The sequence below is a fragment of the Prunus dulcis genome, chromosome 1 (genome assembly GCF_902201215.1).
Source record: "Prunus dulcis chromosome 1, ALMONDv2, whole genome shotgun sequence".
In the NCBI taxonomy this organism is placed as follows: domain Eukaryota; kingdom Viridiplantae; phylum Streptophyta; class Magnoliopsida; order Rosales; family Rosaceae; genus Prunus; species Prunus dulcis.
Genome location: NC_047650.1, coordinates 23,363,393 through 23,381,026, shown reverse-complemented (window position 1 = coordinate 23,381,026; position 17,634 = coordinate 23,363,393). Strand labels below are relative to the sequence as shown.

Here is a 17,634-nt window from a genome sequence, read left to right as displayed (position 1 = left end):
TGACTAACATTGTGAATTTTGTTAGTGCTTCTGCTAAGCGCCGTAATAAGTTAAATTTAGTTCGAAAAGCTGAACTCAAAGAGTTGTTGGATTCTGGGGAACTTGAGATAGGTAGAGGACTTAATCGATGTCGTAGTTTGAAACGAACTGGAGCCACTCGTTGGGGATCTCACTTTGCCTCTATTACAAGTTTAATGAGTTTATTTAAAGAGACTAAAATACTTCTTTAGGAAATCAGTGATTATGGACCTAACCAACAATTTCATAGAGATGCAGAGAGTTAGTATATTGCTATGATGCCTTTTGAGTTTGTGTTTGCATTGCTTTTGATGGATAAAATTATGGGATTGACCAACTTTCTTTGTCAAGTTTTTCAGAGAAAAACTCAAGATATTGTAAGTGCTTTAAACTTTGTTGAAAACACAAAATCACAGTTCCAAGATATAAGGGGACATGGCTAGGATGATTTATTCATGAGTGTGGTATCATTTTGTGAACAACATGGTATTGATGTTCATGATATAAGTTCTCATTATATGATGGGCACACGTCATTCTTGTCAACAAAAAGATTTTATTACAATTGAACATTACTATCGCGTTGATGTATTTAATGATGTGATAGATTGCATGTTGAGGGAGTTAAATGAAAATTTTCCAGAGCAAACAGTTGAACTTCTTATTCTTAGCTCAGCATTGGATCCTCATAATTCCTTCAAATCATTCAATATTGGGCATTTATGTAAACTTGCTGAGAAATTCTATACTGCTGATTTCAGTCCAAGTGACTTGAAAGCTTTGGAAATTGAGTTGAGGTATTTTCAAAATGATATGCATCGCCTTCCCTGCTTTAAGGACCTCACCACTCTTCCTCAGTTATGCCAACAATTGGTGGAAACAACTTTGGCAGAAAATTACCATTTTCTTTACAAGTTGATTCAGTTGGTGTTGACTCTTCCTGAATCTACAGCAACAACAGAACGAACTTTTTCATGTATGAGAATTATTAAGAATAGACTTTGGAGCACCATAGCTGATGAATTCCTTGCTGATTTAATGATTCTCCACATTGAAAGAGAGTTTGCTAATAATATCGATAATGAAGAGATAATTGAGGAATTTAAGATTTCTAAGCCTCGTAGGATACAATTTTAGATTAAAATAGTTTAGTTTTGTGTTGCATTGCATTTACTTCTTGTTTTTTCATTAAGCTTTTATTTATGTATAGATATGCATATTTTAGGATAAGGCCCATTACGTCCCTCCTAACTAGGTGTATCTTTTTATTTTTATAAATAAAATTTACTCATACCGTTGAGTTTTTAAGGTAAGTTTCGCCTACTTGGCTTTGGATTTCCAAAGTTTTTGAGGGTATACTTGTGCGGGCATTATCCTCGACGATCTGAGAGTGAAGGGGGCATAGCGACTTCCCCGCAGTGGCAGAACATTTGAAATCTAATCAAATTGGATAATCTTTTTGTCATTTTCCTTCCACTAAAATTCTTGAACCAAATTATACCTATTCCTCTAGTCCATGTGTATGAACAACAAAGTAGTATTTAGACTTTAACTTTACCGTAATGACATATGGAGTAAATTTTAGGAATCACTTGAAAATTACCCAATTAATAACACGAATTGAGTATTTGAAAAATTGAAATTGGTCGGAGTAACAATGAATAGTGAAATCTGATGTGAATAGTGACTTCCCCGAATGGATAGGAAACGGCTGATACTACGTACGAGAAGTGAATAGTAGATTTTGGATGAATATTAACATGAGTGAATAGTGTTTGGGATGAATAGTAACTTCGAAGAATGTTGGAATAGTAACTCTAATGGAGGAGAATGAGAGCAAGAAAGAAAATATGTTTTTTTTTTTTTTTTTTTTGAGTACCTTTCCTATTGAAAGGGATGATAGCATATTTAACTCACACACACAACACGGATGCTAGGACTCGAACCCAGGACCTTGCCTGAGGAAGTAAATACTCCAAACCACTATACTAGTGGGTCCTTTGCGCAGAAAATATGAATTTTTGGAATGAAGGAAAATGAGAGATGGGAGGGGAATTTATAGAATTCCTCGACGGCTCGGATCGATTTGAATATTTACTTCGAAGGCCCATATTAAAAGATGAGTTTTTGATCAGGTGTAGGAAGGTACATGATAGCTTCAAGATGGATGGCCCACATGCATTCCCAATAACCAATCTAAAGGCCTGGATCAAGCCAAAAATCTTTGATTTTGATCTACGGTCCAGATCTGATCTAGAATTAGATCACTGGCTTAGATGAGATAAATTCACGGAATAATACCCTACACCCTAGTCAATTTACGAATAGTAGTACGAGTAAAAGTCTTCCTTTTCGTCCAACCAATCAAGTGTTGACATGTGGCATGGTGATGTGTTCCAACCAATCAGAAAATTCCATGTGTCAAATCTATTTTCTTTTCCTATGTTCCAACTTTGAAAATTCACTAAAAATACTTCCAAGTTTCGCAAAATTTTCTGAAAAATACCACAAGCTCGTAGCGACGTCTACTAATTTTCTATTAAGTTAGAACATCACAATTATAACTTCATATTTTTGGAATTAAGTTATTCTCAAACATAATGGCAATGTTTACTTGGAAAAAAAATAAGAAAAAAAAAAGCCACTTACCTCAAAATGGACCATGCAATTTTTACTGTGCGCGTAAAAATATTCTGGAATTTTCAAGGTCTCATAGTTCAGGCACAACAAATGTGTCAACTAGTTGTGACGGTTACAGATGAGGAGCGTAATAAGGAAGTCATGGCAAATTCTTCTGGTAAGTTTACTACTTCAGTTTGGATTCTAGATTCCACTTGTTCATTTCATGTGTGTTGAAATAGGATGGAGTTTGATATATATGAAGGTAGCAAGATTTCGTTGGGAGACAAAACAAATTGTGATGTATTGGGCGTGGGAATAACGAAGATCAAGATGCAAGATGGTGTAGTTAGGAGCAGTGAGGTAAGGCATGTACTGGCACTAAGAATGAATCTTATTTCCCTTGGTGATAGAGAAGGGTATTCTTACAAGGCCAAAGAAGGGAAGCTCTTAATCACACAAGGTTCGGTGGTGATGATGAGGGGGAGATTCAATCTAACAAAGTTTATTAGCTTTTTTTTTGGTTGGGGGGAGTACAAGGGTAGGTTGAGAAGAAAATTCTACCAAGGAAGCATTTTGTACAAAAGAAAAGCGAGCAAAGGATCTTACTATCAAAGAGCCGGTGCAACAAAATGAAGCTACAGGTTTGCTTAAGACTAGTTGAGCAAGGAAGGTTAATCAAGGTTGTATGATTAAAAGTTAAGGTGCTTGATTTCAAAGGAATAGCGGTGGCGGTGGCAGTGTCGGAGGACAAGGTTCATAAAGGTGAAGTCAAGACAAGGAATTATGGAAGAATGTTGTTGGGCTGGTAGCAACTGAAAAGCTACTTCTTACCTAGGTGGTCATGGAAGGGACTCCAAAGGGGGTGGAGTTTGATACAAGGGCTGAAGAAAATGGTGGTGAACAACAAACTCAAAAAGGGGTTCTATTTGAGGTGGAGCCTTCATTACTAGCAAAGTTTGAGCCTAAGGAATCCAACAAACCGTCCACAGATTTTGAATGGATGGACAAGAAAGATTCAACTATGTTTTAGAGTGCTTTGGGGAGCATGAAGTGGGAAAGTTGAATAGGTGCTTTCATGAAACAAGAGTAAAGTTGGTGGCTACGTGGGGATTTATAAAACAAGGGTTGGTACGCGGTTTGCATATCAAGGCATGTCAAGAATTCAAGGTTCCAAGAAGGCGAGGTGTAAGGAGTTCGGCCTGGGGGATCTCTCTTCTACACAAAAGGTCTGGGTGGCCCAAATTTAGCTTGGGTGGAGCACCTTCTCATCTAAGATGCGTTGAGACAAGAGGTTTCTTGTCATGGTGGAGCTCCGGAAAATTACTAGAACGGTTTCCAAGAGGTTGAAGAGGTTCTAGGGTTTTCATGGGTGATTAATGGTTCGCCAAGGTGGAGATTGTTGTATTTTGGCTCACCATAGATGCGAGATGAGGATGAGGAAACAAAAGGATGCAAGGATGGAGCAGCAAGGAAGGAGAAGAAGTCGCAATAAGGCAACAACACAGCAGGCGACCAGTAGCTTTGGCCATGTGATCGGTTGGTTTTGGCCAATGCTGGAGTTGGCATCTCTGTCTCCAATGACGGGTCGCTCATTCTTGGAGACCAGTCGCCTTGTGAATAGTGTCGAGCGTATGTTTGATGTTTTGGCTTGTTTTGACAGGGTTCTCCTATGATTTTGGGGTTTTCTGGCCTAATTTAATAGGGTTTTAGTTTCCTACTCCTATTTAATTTGTAGCAAAAATCCAATGCATTATAAACAGGACTTTTAGGGCTAGGTTAATTTATAAGAGAGAGAGACACAAGAGAATTCAAGAGGGAATTCTAGGGTGTTTTCAAGGGCATCAAGGATTTGACGAAGGGTGAGAGAAAAGAGAGCTAGGGTTCTTGTGAGAGCTAAGAAGGTTCAAGTTGTAGCCAAAGTTGTTCTTACATACTAGTGAATTTCTCGGGTGGATCACTAAGAGAAGATAGGCACGAGGCAGAATCTCTATAAATCTTTGTGTTCTTGTGTGTTTGTTTTTTCTCTTCGGTGTGCGTGTGTTTTATTCTCAAAAGGGGTTTATGTATGTGTTGTCGCATAATCTATCAATGACAATGTCTTAGAGTGTTTCCGCACAACAGAATCCTGGGTCTGATATGATATGATATGATATTTATGATGCTCAAGATTCATGACATCCAATGTGGATCAAATGTTGAACGTGAAAATCACTCATAAGAAACCCATCATCGTACAAATCATTTTTGTCAAGACAATCATCACTTTCTGTAAAACGGTTTTTGTCGAAACTCTAACATCAGTTAATTACGTTCAAACAAATCATAACACTAATAAGACAGAAAAAGGATGAATTTAAGACACCATTTGCAATGATTTCATTGCNTTTTCTTTCCAAACACTCACATTATCTAACAACATTCAAGTACAAAATATAGACCATACCACCATCATCACCATATTCACAAAAAAAGAAAAAGAAAAAAAGAATGATGCATGTTCCCTCGTAATTATCAGATATAAAGCTTGATGAAATGATCTCGAAACCCTGCACATATATATGCTACAATGTATCAGACGAAAGGTAAAGGCAATGAATATGTACAAAATGATCTGATATGCAATTTGAGTTTGAGACTTACAAGTGAGAATGCAAGGAGCCTTCTTTCTTCTCAACGCTCAAGCTTTCCCTTCTGTTTGAGATTAATCTATCCATTATTTTCTTCTTGCAAGAGAGGGACTTTCCTCTCAGAATTAGATTCCAGCCTCTCATCAACACATTGTTGGTCTTGCTGCCCTTCATCTTCTCTGATTTGTCCACATGATATTACAAAATACCCCATTCCAATTACTACTGATCCTATCACACTGCAAAAACAAAAATAAAAAGGAAACCAATGTGTTTAATTTGGTCAGCTTTTAGCCCTTGAGCTCTGCCTTAAGTTCTTATATGTCTAGAGTAAATAGATTGGAAGACAAATTTCTAATAAATTACCTTCCATAATGCAGACTATTTGCAGATAAGCTGACACCAAAAATGGTAGCAAAAACAATCCCAAATGGCTTGAACAGCGGTACATAGTATGGACCCTTTATGCTCATGCACCAATTGTGAACCCGGCTTCGAACTAGACCCCCAAAAATTGCCTACAACACAGCATATACGCAAAGTCTTGTGATGACATACAGCGAAGTTGATCAACTTAATTAATAGCTATGTTATGTGCTAATTAATTACCTACTGTTAAAATAATGAGAAGGGGCTCCATGTTGAGTTTTAATCTCCAAGCACTTGGGTTTCTTTTTAAGAACAAGGATAATATTGCGCTCTGTATTGTCCCAAGCAAGCTATAAAAAGTTACCACTTCCATTGCTTCCACTTCTGGATATAGTTTCATGGTTCCCAGCTAAGTAACCAGTTAGAGATTGAACAAGTAAAACAAGAGGCAAAAAACCAAGTATGGGAGATTAAAGTGATTATATGGAGAAGTGATTCTCTATAAAAGTGATTATTTGTCTATCCATAATCACTCCCATATGAGCCCTTAATTAATTACCTGAATGATGTTCCATACTGAGACAGATAAAGAAGCAGATGCCAGCAAAATGCCACCCACAACCCAATGTTCTGTTGGTTCTGGGGAGAAGACCAAAAGTGCTTTCTGTGCTAAGACTTGAAGTTGCTTCCCAGGTGAAGAAGAAACTGAAGATGTTCTTATATATGCACCCTTGTAGAGTTCAACCGCTACTGCCCCAGTGATTGATATTATTGTCCCACTTACTTTGGCCTGGAAGCTTGAGCTTCTCCAATCTAGCCTTGTCCTTCTGTAGAGATAATTTGGGTTAATTTAAAGCAGCACATTTCTCTCTTTTTAATGATATCAGTTGAACTTTATTTTAATGGTAAAAAAAGTTAAAACATTACATGAAATGAAAGGAACAAGTTGAGTTGAGGGAAGAATTAACCTGAGAATGACGGAGAGCAGGAAGGAAAAAGTTGGGATCATTAGGCCCATGGCACACACAAGAATTGGAGAACTGTAACTTAGGCCTAGGAATCCAAGGTTCTGAGATATTGTTATCCTACAAAGAGAGAATTAAAGTAAGTATTGCTACAAGAACATTTTTATTTTATTTTTATATTTATATTTTTATTGCAACATTACTTGAAGAGGTTGAGAATATGGATGAACTTCTTTGCATTAGGACTATTTTCCTAAATTAGAAGGAGCATCCAAAAAGCTTAATGCCTGGGACTAATCAAAGAAGAAGCCCAACAAAGACTTGGTACTTTGGGCTTGGATAGAATTGGAGAAACAAAATGATGGGTATGATAGGAAATTTACTTTGGGTTTGAAACTTTGAATTTAATTGACCTCTTTGTTTTCTAGGATTCAGGGGAGGAAATTTATTTTTATTTAAAAAAATGAGTAAATGGGGATTGAGTCAAAAAAGAAAAAAAGAAAAAAAAAGAAGAAGAACAAAAGAAGAGTAGGCAAAAATTCGAGAATTTATTTATTTATTTTGAAACTAGGCTAAAATTGGTATTAATGATGATATTGGGGTGTTTAGGCCACTTAGTTAAGGCAGTGTGTATTTCATTTTATATAAAAACTTGATTCCCCTCTTATTATATTAGAGTAGTTTGGAATATCAATTTGTAAAAAAACAAAATACTTAAAATGAAATATTTGTTGAATATTATATAACCCAAAAATTGATGAACGTATTGACAATTTACAATGTTGCCCTTCAACTAACAGAAAAACTAGGCCCACCACCATACTATAGCAGAATATTCTGAGGCTTGTTGTTGGGGTCAACTCGAGAATCCATGGATGGATTCAGGGTGAATGGTATCCTTTTCCCTTGGGAGAGGGAGAGGGAGAGGGAGGAGACATAGGTGTTTAAAGTTTATGTAACGTAAAAGCCTATGAGATGAGATGAAATGAGAAGTACAAACCGACCCTGTTAAACCCAAGAAGAAGCATCGCACGAACAGATTCAAGCTGAAGAGTGACTGTTCTCTTCTGCCTCTGTTTCTGCAGTAAATTCACGAGAAAAAGAAGAACAAGTTACAAACCAAGTATGTGTTTGTGTGTGTTTGTGAGAGAGAGAGAGAGAGAGAGAGAGAGAGAGGTAGAAAGAAAGAGAACCTGGGGCAGTGAAAGATGAAAGAATAGAGGAGGAGGATGAGAGAGGAAAGGGCGTGGGTGTAGACGACAAATACAAAAGGGCTCATGCCATCAACTGTCATGACAGTTTTTGCCCAAATGGTTAATATTATGGTACAACCTTCCATTGTCACCATAACTAAAAACGGCACCGCTTCCCATAGCTGAACACTTCTCATCCACCTCACTTGTGATCGCTTCTCTTAATTTGCATGTATGTACATAATATGTAAGAAGAAAGGAAGAACAAGAACAAGCAGCAGCAGCAGCAGAAGACTCTGTCTATGTTTTGATTCTCTTTCTCTATATATTTATGGAGCAACAATAAAAAAGGGAGAGGGAGGGCAACCCTTGGGGAAATGAAGCAGCTACTTGAAAAGGAGAAGTAGCTACTCGGACATATTATACATTTCAAATTATTATTAATGGCAGCTAAGGAGGCTGACCTTTGTCGGGCAAAGGTTTCTCGGACATACTGCTTTCGTTTTTGGCCTAACCTTGGCTACATGTTTGCCATTCGTTCGTCCCTCACTCTGGTATTTGTTTTTAGTGCTCCCCAACTGAGCAACTCTATTACTAATATGTTGTTTGTGGGCTTATGACTTTTTTTCAAAGCTAGAAATTATGTTTGCAGTTAAATAATTTAGAACCACAGGCTGAAAATGAAAGCTCTGTCTTACTTGGGATTTTCCAGTAACATCTTCAACCACCTTACCAGTTTATATTATTACTTAATAGCTACTTAGGCAAGTATTTGTGCCGCTTTGGATGGAATTTCATGCCAGCTTTTGTTACTATTAGCATATTTCCAGGATGAAATTCCTGTTTCAGTGAATATGTTCATCTGCCCAAATGACCCTGCATTTCAATTTTTAACTCACCCAGTATTGGATGTATGAAAAGCTCTTGATATATGACTATAAGATTCTTATATTGTATTTGATTACACAGTTGAAAATATGTTCTTCAAGAACTTTGGCCTTTGCCATCATTTTCTCCCCCCAATGCCTAATTCCAACATTATTACCTTATTTACCACAAGTAATGAAGGATATCATACATCTCAAAACCAAAGAGAAAGAGTAGATTTCACTTCCAAGCAAAGGAGCTGCTCCTCACTGACATGTTGCTCTTGAGGCAGCTTTGACCCTGCAAACTCAATATTCAACTCATGCTGCTGATATCTTTGATCATGCTCCACATGTTCATGACCCTACATTACATGGAAAATAAACTGTTATTTTCTATTTAATACTTTTCAGAAAATTCTTCCCTCAGGTCTGGGGGCATATTATGAAGATAACTACCAAAACTAACAAACAAAGTTTCTTAAAAAGAATATATATGTGCAGGAAAACATCAAGCATAAGTCTCCATATACTCATTGGAAAGTAGACAAGATAATCATCAATTAAGAGTATAACTACAAGTGCATTGACAATATAAAATACAGAGAAACTCCACAAATGAATTACAAACGCTTTAGTAGTTCGAAAGGTTCATTAATGGCAAGCCAATAAAACTGCCTCCTCATGCAATGAGGAGCCAGATAGTGCCAGCCAATCCAACTTGAATCGTCTTTTGAAATTTCTACTCTCTCTTGGACATTATTTAAAATGAAACAGATGCATCGTAACATGTAGTAACAATGAGCACAACATACTTCTCATGGTATTTGCACCTTTACAGCAAACTTGCAACTATGCTCAGTTTGCACCAACAAACTGCCCTTGGATGTATGCAGGATTACCATCTCCCAGGAAAAAGAAAAAAGAGTAGAAGAAATCTTTGTGCCAAATCATTGCCTTGACTTGGACAATATCAAATGGTTGTTCCTTGTCCTGCATTACTTAGGGTGACTAATTCCCAACAAGCATGGCCTGAGCAAAACAACTCCCACAATAACCAATCCCAGTTTTCAAAAATGATGGAAGGGGTAGCATTTTAAAAGAACTAAGACAAAAGCAACAGAGAGTACCCATGTTTTTTTGGCAAGAAAGACCTCACAGGGCGATGTACTGCAAAGAAACTTCTATATTTCTTCAATATGGCTCTGCAATAGAGGGACCCGTTGTCTACTTGATGCCACACTCCTTGCCCCTGCATCATCATCCATCTTCTCTTCTTTTGCTTTTCCCCACATCACAGAATAAAATCCAATGACAATAACAATTGCTCCTATCAAACTGCAGCATTCAGAAAATGTAAACTAAGATGTTGAATTAATGCCCTTTAGGATTTTTCAACAGGAACAAAACTGGTGCTGCTTCAAAGTCGGCATCTTGATATGGCATTTATGGGGAAAAAAATGATAGAAACCGTACCTTCCAAGGTAGAAAGTATCTCCTAAGAAGGTGACACCAACGAAAACTGTAATGACAATCCCCAAAGGCTTGAACATAGCTACAAAAACAGGCCCTGTCCTGTGAAGGCACCAAGTAGATACACCAACCTGGAATGCTGAGCCAAAGACTCCCTGCAAGAGAATAATTTAAAGTTTGAGTATCGTAGGTTGATGTTTGAGAAAATATTTCAATGCAATAGGTATAGACATGGTTTGGATTTGTTTATCTAATTACCGAGTATAGAACAGCAATCAACCTGATTTTAGGCTTCAATTCCCATGCACTTAAGTCTCTTTCTACAGTCAAAGAGACTACTACAGATTGAATAGCCACAAAGAAGCAATAATAAAATACCATAATCAGCTCTGCGGGGTATTTCTTTAGAACTGATGCCTGAAACATAGACAAGGAATAGTAACTAGTCTTAATTTTCTAACCAAACTCCACACTTCCACGACAGTTTTAATTAAATTTTACAGATTTCACCTGTACTATAAGCCAAGATGAGGCCAACACACAATTAAGCGCAATGCACATTCCTCCAAGGACCCAGTTTGACTGTTCCAAGAAAAGTTGGTTATGAGACAATATATCAGTTGAGGATGTCATCAGAAGTGGGGGGCCCTTGTAAAGAGTAACAATGAAAGCCCCTGAAATTGAAACTATTGTTCCCAAGGTTTTAGCAAGGCTACTGGAGCTTCTCCCATCAATTCTTTCCATTCTGAAATCACCCAGTTGAATGAATTTAGAAATAGGTGACAGTCAAAGATTACCAGTCTACCAGTGTCTCAAAATTGCACTGTACAACTCTTATCTGGAATGAGAGAAAAGCTCATCAGCTGAAATTCTCATTGGAAACAAGAAAGCAAGATAATTGAACTATTTACATGGTTCTTCTACAGAGACCCCTAGAAACAGAACAGGTAAAGCAATGTCATGGTCCTCATGGATACATCACAAGAAAAAAAAACCTAGGGTTCAGGATTCATTAACAAAATAAGACAATTATGATAGATCATAGTTCAGAATAAAGGAAAAACAAGGATTCTTAAGCCCATTGAAGGCAAAAGTGAAATAGGTAATCATAGAGGATGGTCACAATTTGCAGTGTGAGTAAATAAGAGGAGGGCATGACCTGAAGATGACTGCCAGTATAAAGGTAAAAGCTGGAATGAGGTTGAGCATAGCCGTGCTCAGAGTAGGAGAGCTCAAATTAATCCCAGCATACCCAAAAAACTGCGCCATGAATCTGCAAAACGCTAATATCAATCAAACCCACTAAACAGAATCCGCTAACAACACTCAAACGAATTAAAAGCGTCAAACGTGCACACAATACCACCCCAAAATTGCAACCTTTAATTTCCCATGTGGGATTTTATTATAGATGAAAATCGTAACTTACCCAATTAGACCAAGCAAGAAGAACCAACAGATGGTAGAGAAAGTGAGAGGAGGACGCTCGGATCTACTAAGAACATAAGGGCAAAGATAGGAATTACTTTTGTGATCAAAGTAGGAAATTATAGTAAAAACAAAATCTTTGGTTTCTGGGTAGTTCACAAAGAGTAAGATTCAATCACCTGTGGAAGGCTAAGGAAATTGGGAGCAGGATAAGGGCTGCAAGAGCGTTTGAGTAGCAGAGAAAGATGAGGTTGCTCATGCCATTAGACATTGCTACTTTGCTCACTATAATTAGCCCAGCTTGTGCACTCTCAGCCAACACCATCCCAACTATTGGTAGTGCTGCAACCTTCCCCATGACTCTGTTTTTCTTCTTCTTCTTTTTCTTGTTTTTGGTTCTTCAATCTCAGAGCCAGAATTCGGAGACTCAAACTCGTCTCTTGGGAAGTGTTAAATCGTGAAGTTAAAACTTCGATGCCCCACCATATGCAGACATGTAGTTGGTAGAAGCCTAGAGCCTCCAGGGAGTCAAATAATGTGAAGAAGAGTGAAGACAAACGAAGATGAATATTCCAAGTGACTAAATTTGATTGAATGGCACCACTTGGGTAGCCCAATTGCATGTTATCTTCAAGCCGGGAGGCTAAAAACTATTGTTTTATATACACGGTTCGTTTGTATTGCATCATTTTATGTCTGCTGTGAGTCACAGCCGCCACTATAGGCTGGAAGGAAACACGTGCAAGAATTCTTTGATGCATAATGTTGGCTAGGTTCATAAGAGCCCAACAATATACAACCATTTACAATCTTCCGTTGTTTTTTTTTTTTGTTTTGTGTGTGTGTGTGTGTGTGTAAGGAAAGAAAAACCTTGAAGGAAGGGACAAGAGCCCAAGTTGTGAGATTCAGTAGCTTTCTATAATTTGAAATGTTCCACTAGTATTTCACACTTCTTTCCTTCATGTTTGCATTTTGATATGCATTGAGAAAATTCTATAATACAACAACGTATACTATCATCACTTTCTTTAACCATTAGAGGTGACGGGTTCACTTAGGATATAAAGTGACAACCACTGTTGAGGATCTTTCCCCTTGAGAATATAAAGCAATAATCACCGTTGGATTTACAATGTATCCCCTACATCGTCATTGTACGGTGTACGTTTGATGTGATTTCTACAAAGAAGACTTCTGCACTACAGCTCTTGTATATTGTTTGGTAGCAGAGGGACCTTATTTTGGCCTAATGATTCGACCAGCTTCTCCTGTGGCCTTCCCCCACATCATCGCATAAAATCCAATAACAATTATGAGTGCACCAATCAAACTGCAAAATTGTTCCAAAATTTTCAATAATTTGCTAATAAGAATTCTGTCTTAATCATGAACCAGACTTCTTAACAGGCCAAAGACTTTGTCAACCAGCTGTAGCCTTCACTAACTTCAATTAATTATTCAATCAAACAAAAATTAGAATTCACTTCAGCCTGAAGTTTACTATTCTTTTGCCCCCCCACAACCTCCAACTTAATTAATAAAGACTAAAGATGACAGCAACAAGTTACAACAAACACTTGAATAGCACAAGTGACAAGGTTGAAACAAAGGAGATGAACAATATTTATACCTTCCAAGATAGACTGAATCTCCCAAAAAGATGACACCCATGATCACGCTAAAAATTATTCCAAGAGGCTTGAACACAGAACAGGAAAAATGCTCCAGCCTTCCACAGGCACCAAGTGATCAAACTGTAGCGAAGAACGCTCGAAACATTACCCTATATATGGTGATCTTGCAAAAAGAATATAATTGCATCCACCAGTATACTTGATGAATTATGAAAAATCTTTCAAATTCAAAAAATGATAGGGTAGCTATTCTCTTACAGCGTATAAAATAGCAATCAGCCCGATATGCAGCCTTGGCTCCCAGGCACTTGCATCTCTAACTGCAACTAAAGTAACTGCTGCAGACTGAATGGTTGCTGTTTGAACCAATAATGGAAAAAACCCAAAATTGGTCCTCATTCAATATTTCAGAAATCCAGGCCCAACTCACTGAGCAGAATTTATTTTGAGGGTTTAAATGGACGAAGAATTTGATTTGGTTAACAAGGCCATGGTCCATTATTGAAGTCACTGTGACCCAGCAAAAGAGTAAAAGGAGAACAACCTTTCTTGCAGAGGATGCACGCGATATGGGTGAAGAAATTATGATAAAATATTTTATCTTTCACTCAGAGAGCAAAAACAGGACAACCACAAGGCTAACTTGGAGACTTTCGATATAGGCAATTTAATTCGCAAGAAGATAAAAACTTGTAATGATGTTGTGGGATCCCAACATTCCTTTTGTCTACTCATCACTAGCGCATTGAAGCCATCAGTCTATAAAATAGAGAGCCTCACGGCAGGCATCGGGGACTCTCTCTCCAAACAAGACTCAACGTCTATAAACAAAAAACAATCCTCAAAGCTTTTCAAAACAGCCAACTCACTACTCAAATTATCCAGTCAACAACTCCTGCGATCATCTTCTTTATTGCTATGCCAAACACTTGGTATGATTTATTAGCATCACACTGCTCCTTTCTAGATACTGTACTAAAAGTGTTCATTTATTATATGAACGTCTGCAGTGTTCAGCGTTAGAAAGTTTCAACTTCCAAGTACCTATTCATTTTCAGTTCGTAGAGTAATTTATTTCAGCATTTATCTCAACTTATACTAAGGACATACAAGCTTATCTCGTAGAGAAAGCCCGTTTAAGGGCCTTCGCTAAGCCCGATCAACAACACCTGGCCTGTACAAGGATTTGCATTTGCCAAATCAAGGGTTTGTTCTTACCCGATAAATAAAACCTATCCCCTACAAGGCCTCGTCCTGCCCGATAATGATAAATACTGCCCAATAAAGGGTGATTAAGGCTTTTTCAATATTGATAAGCCCATTTTTTAATAAGTTTGTTCTAAAGTTTTCCTTTGTGTGTTTAAATTAAGGTTGATAAGCCCGTCCAAGGGATTTTCTAACCATAATATGATCTTTATGTTTCTCTAATCAGGTGTACCGTATATCTATCATACCATCCATATGCAAATGAAAGAATGTTGAAGTCCTCTTAATCGAAGGATAGAAAAGAACTAATTTGAGCTAGTACCCCCCTCGGAGCACAATGGCTTGATTAGATGTCAAGATCAGCGCAAAATCCTGTATACGATCAAACAAGCATACAATCATTACAATTCTATTGGGTCACCCTCGATTCCAATAGTGGCACGCCTATGCAATCCAAAGAACTTAGAAGACCAGCCCGATTTCCAGCCCCCAAGCGAGGACCGGGCTGGTCTCTCTCATTCAAGCCTGATCCAACTTTCAATTGGGTCTAGTTGGAAGCTCTCTCACCGCCAAGAACCAACAGTGCTGATTCATGAGAGCACTTGGGGCATCGGTGTTGGAACGGTCTCCTCCCTTGGGCGGAAAAAGACACCAACAGTTGCAATTAAGCAATTGGTAAAAGACTATGAACACCACTGCTGGGTACTTCTTAATGACAAATGCCTGCAAACATTTGCTTGTTCTTTACTTTCGGCTCTAGAAAGAGTAACGGAACTGGTAATAGGCCTAGTTACCTGCATAATGTACCATAAAGAAGTTGAGAAGGCTTCAGCTGCAAGAAAAAGGCCTCCCAGAATCCAGTTTGATTGTGATGAGAAAAGGAGTTGATTGGGTGAATTGGAAAGTTATATTGATTGCTGTATGATTGGCAGGCCTTTGTAGAGTGTTACAATAAATGCTCCTGTGATTGATACTACGGTTCCACAAACTTTTGCTTGGCTGTTTGAGCTTCTCCAGTTCACCTTTTCCATCCTAAAACCACCCATTTCAAACAATTGAAGCATATTTCTTTTTACATAACAACAAAGACGACCTAATTGCAGCAGTTTCGCCTTTAATTTCACTGGCATCCTCTGTTCCAATTAGTGGAAAACCAGAGGACAGAAAACTAGAGGACAGCTGACCCTTTGAAGGTCATAAAAGCTGCAGCGCTATACCTCATTTTCCAAAACTTGTCTTTGAATATGAAAGTCCTTGTCACTTCTTCAAATGTAGCCACTCAAGCTGTAGAATTGATTATCCTATTTCTCACCAACTCTTGTGATTAGATTATCCCCTTCTACCATGGTTTCTATACAAGACAAATCTGTGTCCCGTGTCTTATTTTGCACTTCGTAGCAGAGGGGGATTGCTTTCAAATGATGATTCTGACCACTACCTTTCTCCACTGTCCTCATGCAGTTTCTCTTCTCTGGCCTTACCCCATATCACAGCATCAAAGCCAGTGATAATTACAGCTGCTCCAACCAAGCCGCAGTAAGATTTTGATTACTTCTTATGTACCATGGGCAAAAAAAGAAGAAGATGGTATTTAGTACAGGTTGAAAAGCTACACCATCATCTACTACATTTTAGCTAACTGCATCAAGTATTGCATTCAAAAAGGCATATATCACATTGAACTCAGAGGTATCTTGCACAATCAAATCAGTCAACAAAATACAGAGAAATATGTGTTCATACCTTCTGAGATGCAGAGCTTGTCTCAGAAAAATTACATCAATGACATCTGCGACAACAACAGCAAGGGCGCTTGAACATAGAAACATACACAGTCCCTGTTCTCAGCAGGCACCATGCTACCGCACTGATACGTAACGCAGTCCCAACAGCCGCCTACATTTTCCAAATTGTACCCCGTGATACATACTCACCACTTCACAGCAAACAGAAGAGTAAACAAAAAATTAGGCCAAAGTTCAAGGTCAAAGTAGATTTGTGCCTTAAACTAATTCTGAGTCAAGGATGTTGTGAAGGAAGTTGAGGTTCCACCCCAAAACCAATTGGCAATGGGGGAGTAACCCAACTCCTTATAAGCCCTTGCTAGGTTTCTCAACCTTCCAATGTGGGACTCTTTACCTTCACATTCTCACACGCCCCCGCACATGTGGCGAATTTTCAAGCCTAACACGTGGACAACACATTTTGGGTGACGTGGAGCATGTGTGGCCATTGGGCTTTCACACGTGGTCAACTCGCTCTGATACCATGAGCCCTTGCTAGGTTTCTCAACTTTCCAATGTGGGACTCTTTACCTTCACATTCTCACATGCTGGAGGTCCATTTGTTTTTAAAAAAACCCAAAAACGAAGTGAGGTTGTGTTCTCCACATCGATTTTGTTCCCTCCAAGAGATGAACTATGTTTTTCTTGGTTCCGCCTTTGTTGTTTGATTGCATATTTTATCTCGTTGTTCTCTTGTAATCCTAGTGGTGTAACGAAACAGTAATCAAAATAGGATAGCTCTAAACTATGATACATGCTTGAGCCTCCTCCAGTTTAGGTTTTCCATCCTAATTAATCACATAAAATCATGGGTGACTTGGAGAACAATTATTTTATCCTCAACTTAACATAAGAAAAATTATTATTATTATGTTTTTAGCCTCAACTCAAATACTCAAACGCCTGACTGATAGAAAGAAGTAGGAACTACAAATTCAGAAATTAGAAACCTGAATGGTAAGGCAAGTATGAATGTAAAGGCTGGAATGAGATTGAGCGTGGCTGTGTTAAGCGTAGCAGAGGCGTAATTTAAACCAGCAAGTCCCATTACCTGTGCAGAAGTTCTATACATAATGAGGATTAAATTAGCTTAGTATCATGACCCCAGCCTGAGCACACTCAGTCATCATCATCCCTATCATAGGTAATGCTTCAACTTTCGCCATGACTGTTTTTCTCTTCAATCCCAGAACCAGAATTTACACAACTACTTTCTATCAAACTCGTCAAATAATTCAGAATTTCAACTCTCACTTTTTCATTCATCGTTGCTTAGGTGTGTGTTTGTTTGTCTAACTTTGCTCGCCACTTGGTTTTTACTATTTTTTAAATACACTGTTTTCACCTTTTCTTTTCTTTCTAAGATAAAAGAAAAACATTGTTTCAATTTTCTTTCAAGCATTGTCCTGTTTTTACTATTTGTGAGAGAGATTCGGACTTAAAATCCTCT

General features: G+C 38.1%; 2 protein-coding genes and 1 pseudogene across 5 annotated transcripts; all 3 read right to left on the bottom strand.

Annotated features, from left to right (window-relative positions):
• Window positions 1-5,097: 5,097 nt before the first annotated feature.
• On the bottom strand, window positions 5,098-7,973 carry LOC117616793 (WAT1-related protein At1g70260-like). Its single transcript, XM_034346214.1, has 7 exons — window positions 7,933-7,973; window positions 6,604-6,720; window positions 6,195-6,462; window positions 5,880-6,044; window positions 5,633-5,784; window positions 5,280-5,505; window positions 5,098-5,185 (listed from the first exon to the last, which is right to left on the bottom strand). The coding sequence occupies exons 1-6, from the start codon at window positions 7,971-7,973 to the stop codon at window positions 5,346-5,348; spliced, it is 903 nt and encodes a 300-aa protein (XP_034202105.1). The 3' UTR covers window positions 5,098-5,185; window positions 5,280-5,345.
• Window positions 7,974-8,698: 725 nt separating this feature from the next.
• Window positions 8,699-12,202, bottom strand: LOC117626732 (WAT1-related protein At3g28050-like). 4 transcript variants are annotated; one of them, XR_004585622.1, is made up of 8 exons: window positions 11,740-12,202; window positions 11,562-11,624; window positions 11,292-11,405; window positions 10,643-10,877; window positions 10,391-10,549; window positions 10,136-10,287; window positions 9,475-9,997; window positions 8,699-9,024 (listed from the first exon to the last, which is right to left on the bottom strand). XR_004585622.1 is itself a non-coding variant. In XM_034358553.1 (7 exons), exons 1-7 carry the CDS (start codon window positions 11,916-11,918, stop codon window positions 9,844-9,846), a joined length of 1,056 nt encoding a protein of 351 aa, XP_034214444.1. In that variant the 5' UTR covers window positions 11,919-12,202; the 3' UTR covers window positions 8,699-9,843. The 4 variants fall into 4 exon arrangements, 1 of the variants encoding a protein (XP_034214444.1); XR_004585623.1 differs by having other exon boundaries at window positions 8,699-9,691; window positions 9,790-9,997; XR_004585621.1 differs by having other exon boundaries at window positions 9,790-9,997.
• A 557-nt stretch (window positions 12,203-12,759) lies between these two features.
• Window positions 12,760-17,256, bottom strand: LOC117616784 (annotated as a pseudogene).
• Window positions 17,257-17,634: the final 378 nt, after the last annotated feature.

What these genes read in the sequence shown, in the direction of transcription:
- LOC117616793 (XM_034346214.1), bottom strand. Translation starts at nt 7,973, where the DNA reads ATGGGAAGCGGTGCCGTTTTTAGTTATGGTGACAATGGAAG. An exon ending in AGTTATGGTGACAATGGAAG is followed by an intron (nt 6,721 to 7,932) that starts GTTGTACCATAA and finishes CTCTCTTTGTAG; the next exon opens with GATAACAATATCTCAGAACC. An exon ending in CCCTTCTCATTATTTTAACA is followed by an intron (nt 5,785 to 5,879) that starts GTAGGTAATTAA and finishes GCTGTGTTGTAG; the next exon opens with GCAATTTTTGGGGGTCTAGT.
- LOC117626732 (XM_034358553.1), bottom strand. Translation starts at nt 11,918, where the DNA reads ATGGGGAAGGTTGCAGCACTACCAATAGTTGGGATGGTGTTGGCTGAG. An exon ending in TGATTGCTGTTCTATACTCG is followed by an intron (nt 10,288 to 10,390) that starts GTAATTAGATAA and finishes ATTCTCTTGCAG; the next exon opens with GGAGTCTTTGGCTCAGCATT. An exon ending in GATACTTTCTACCTTGGAAG is followed by an intron (nt 9,998 to 10,135) that starts GTACGGTTTCTA and finishes TGAATGCTGCAG; the next exon opens with TTTGATAGGAGCAATTGTTA.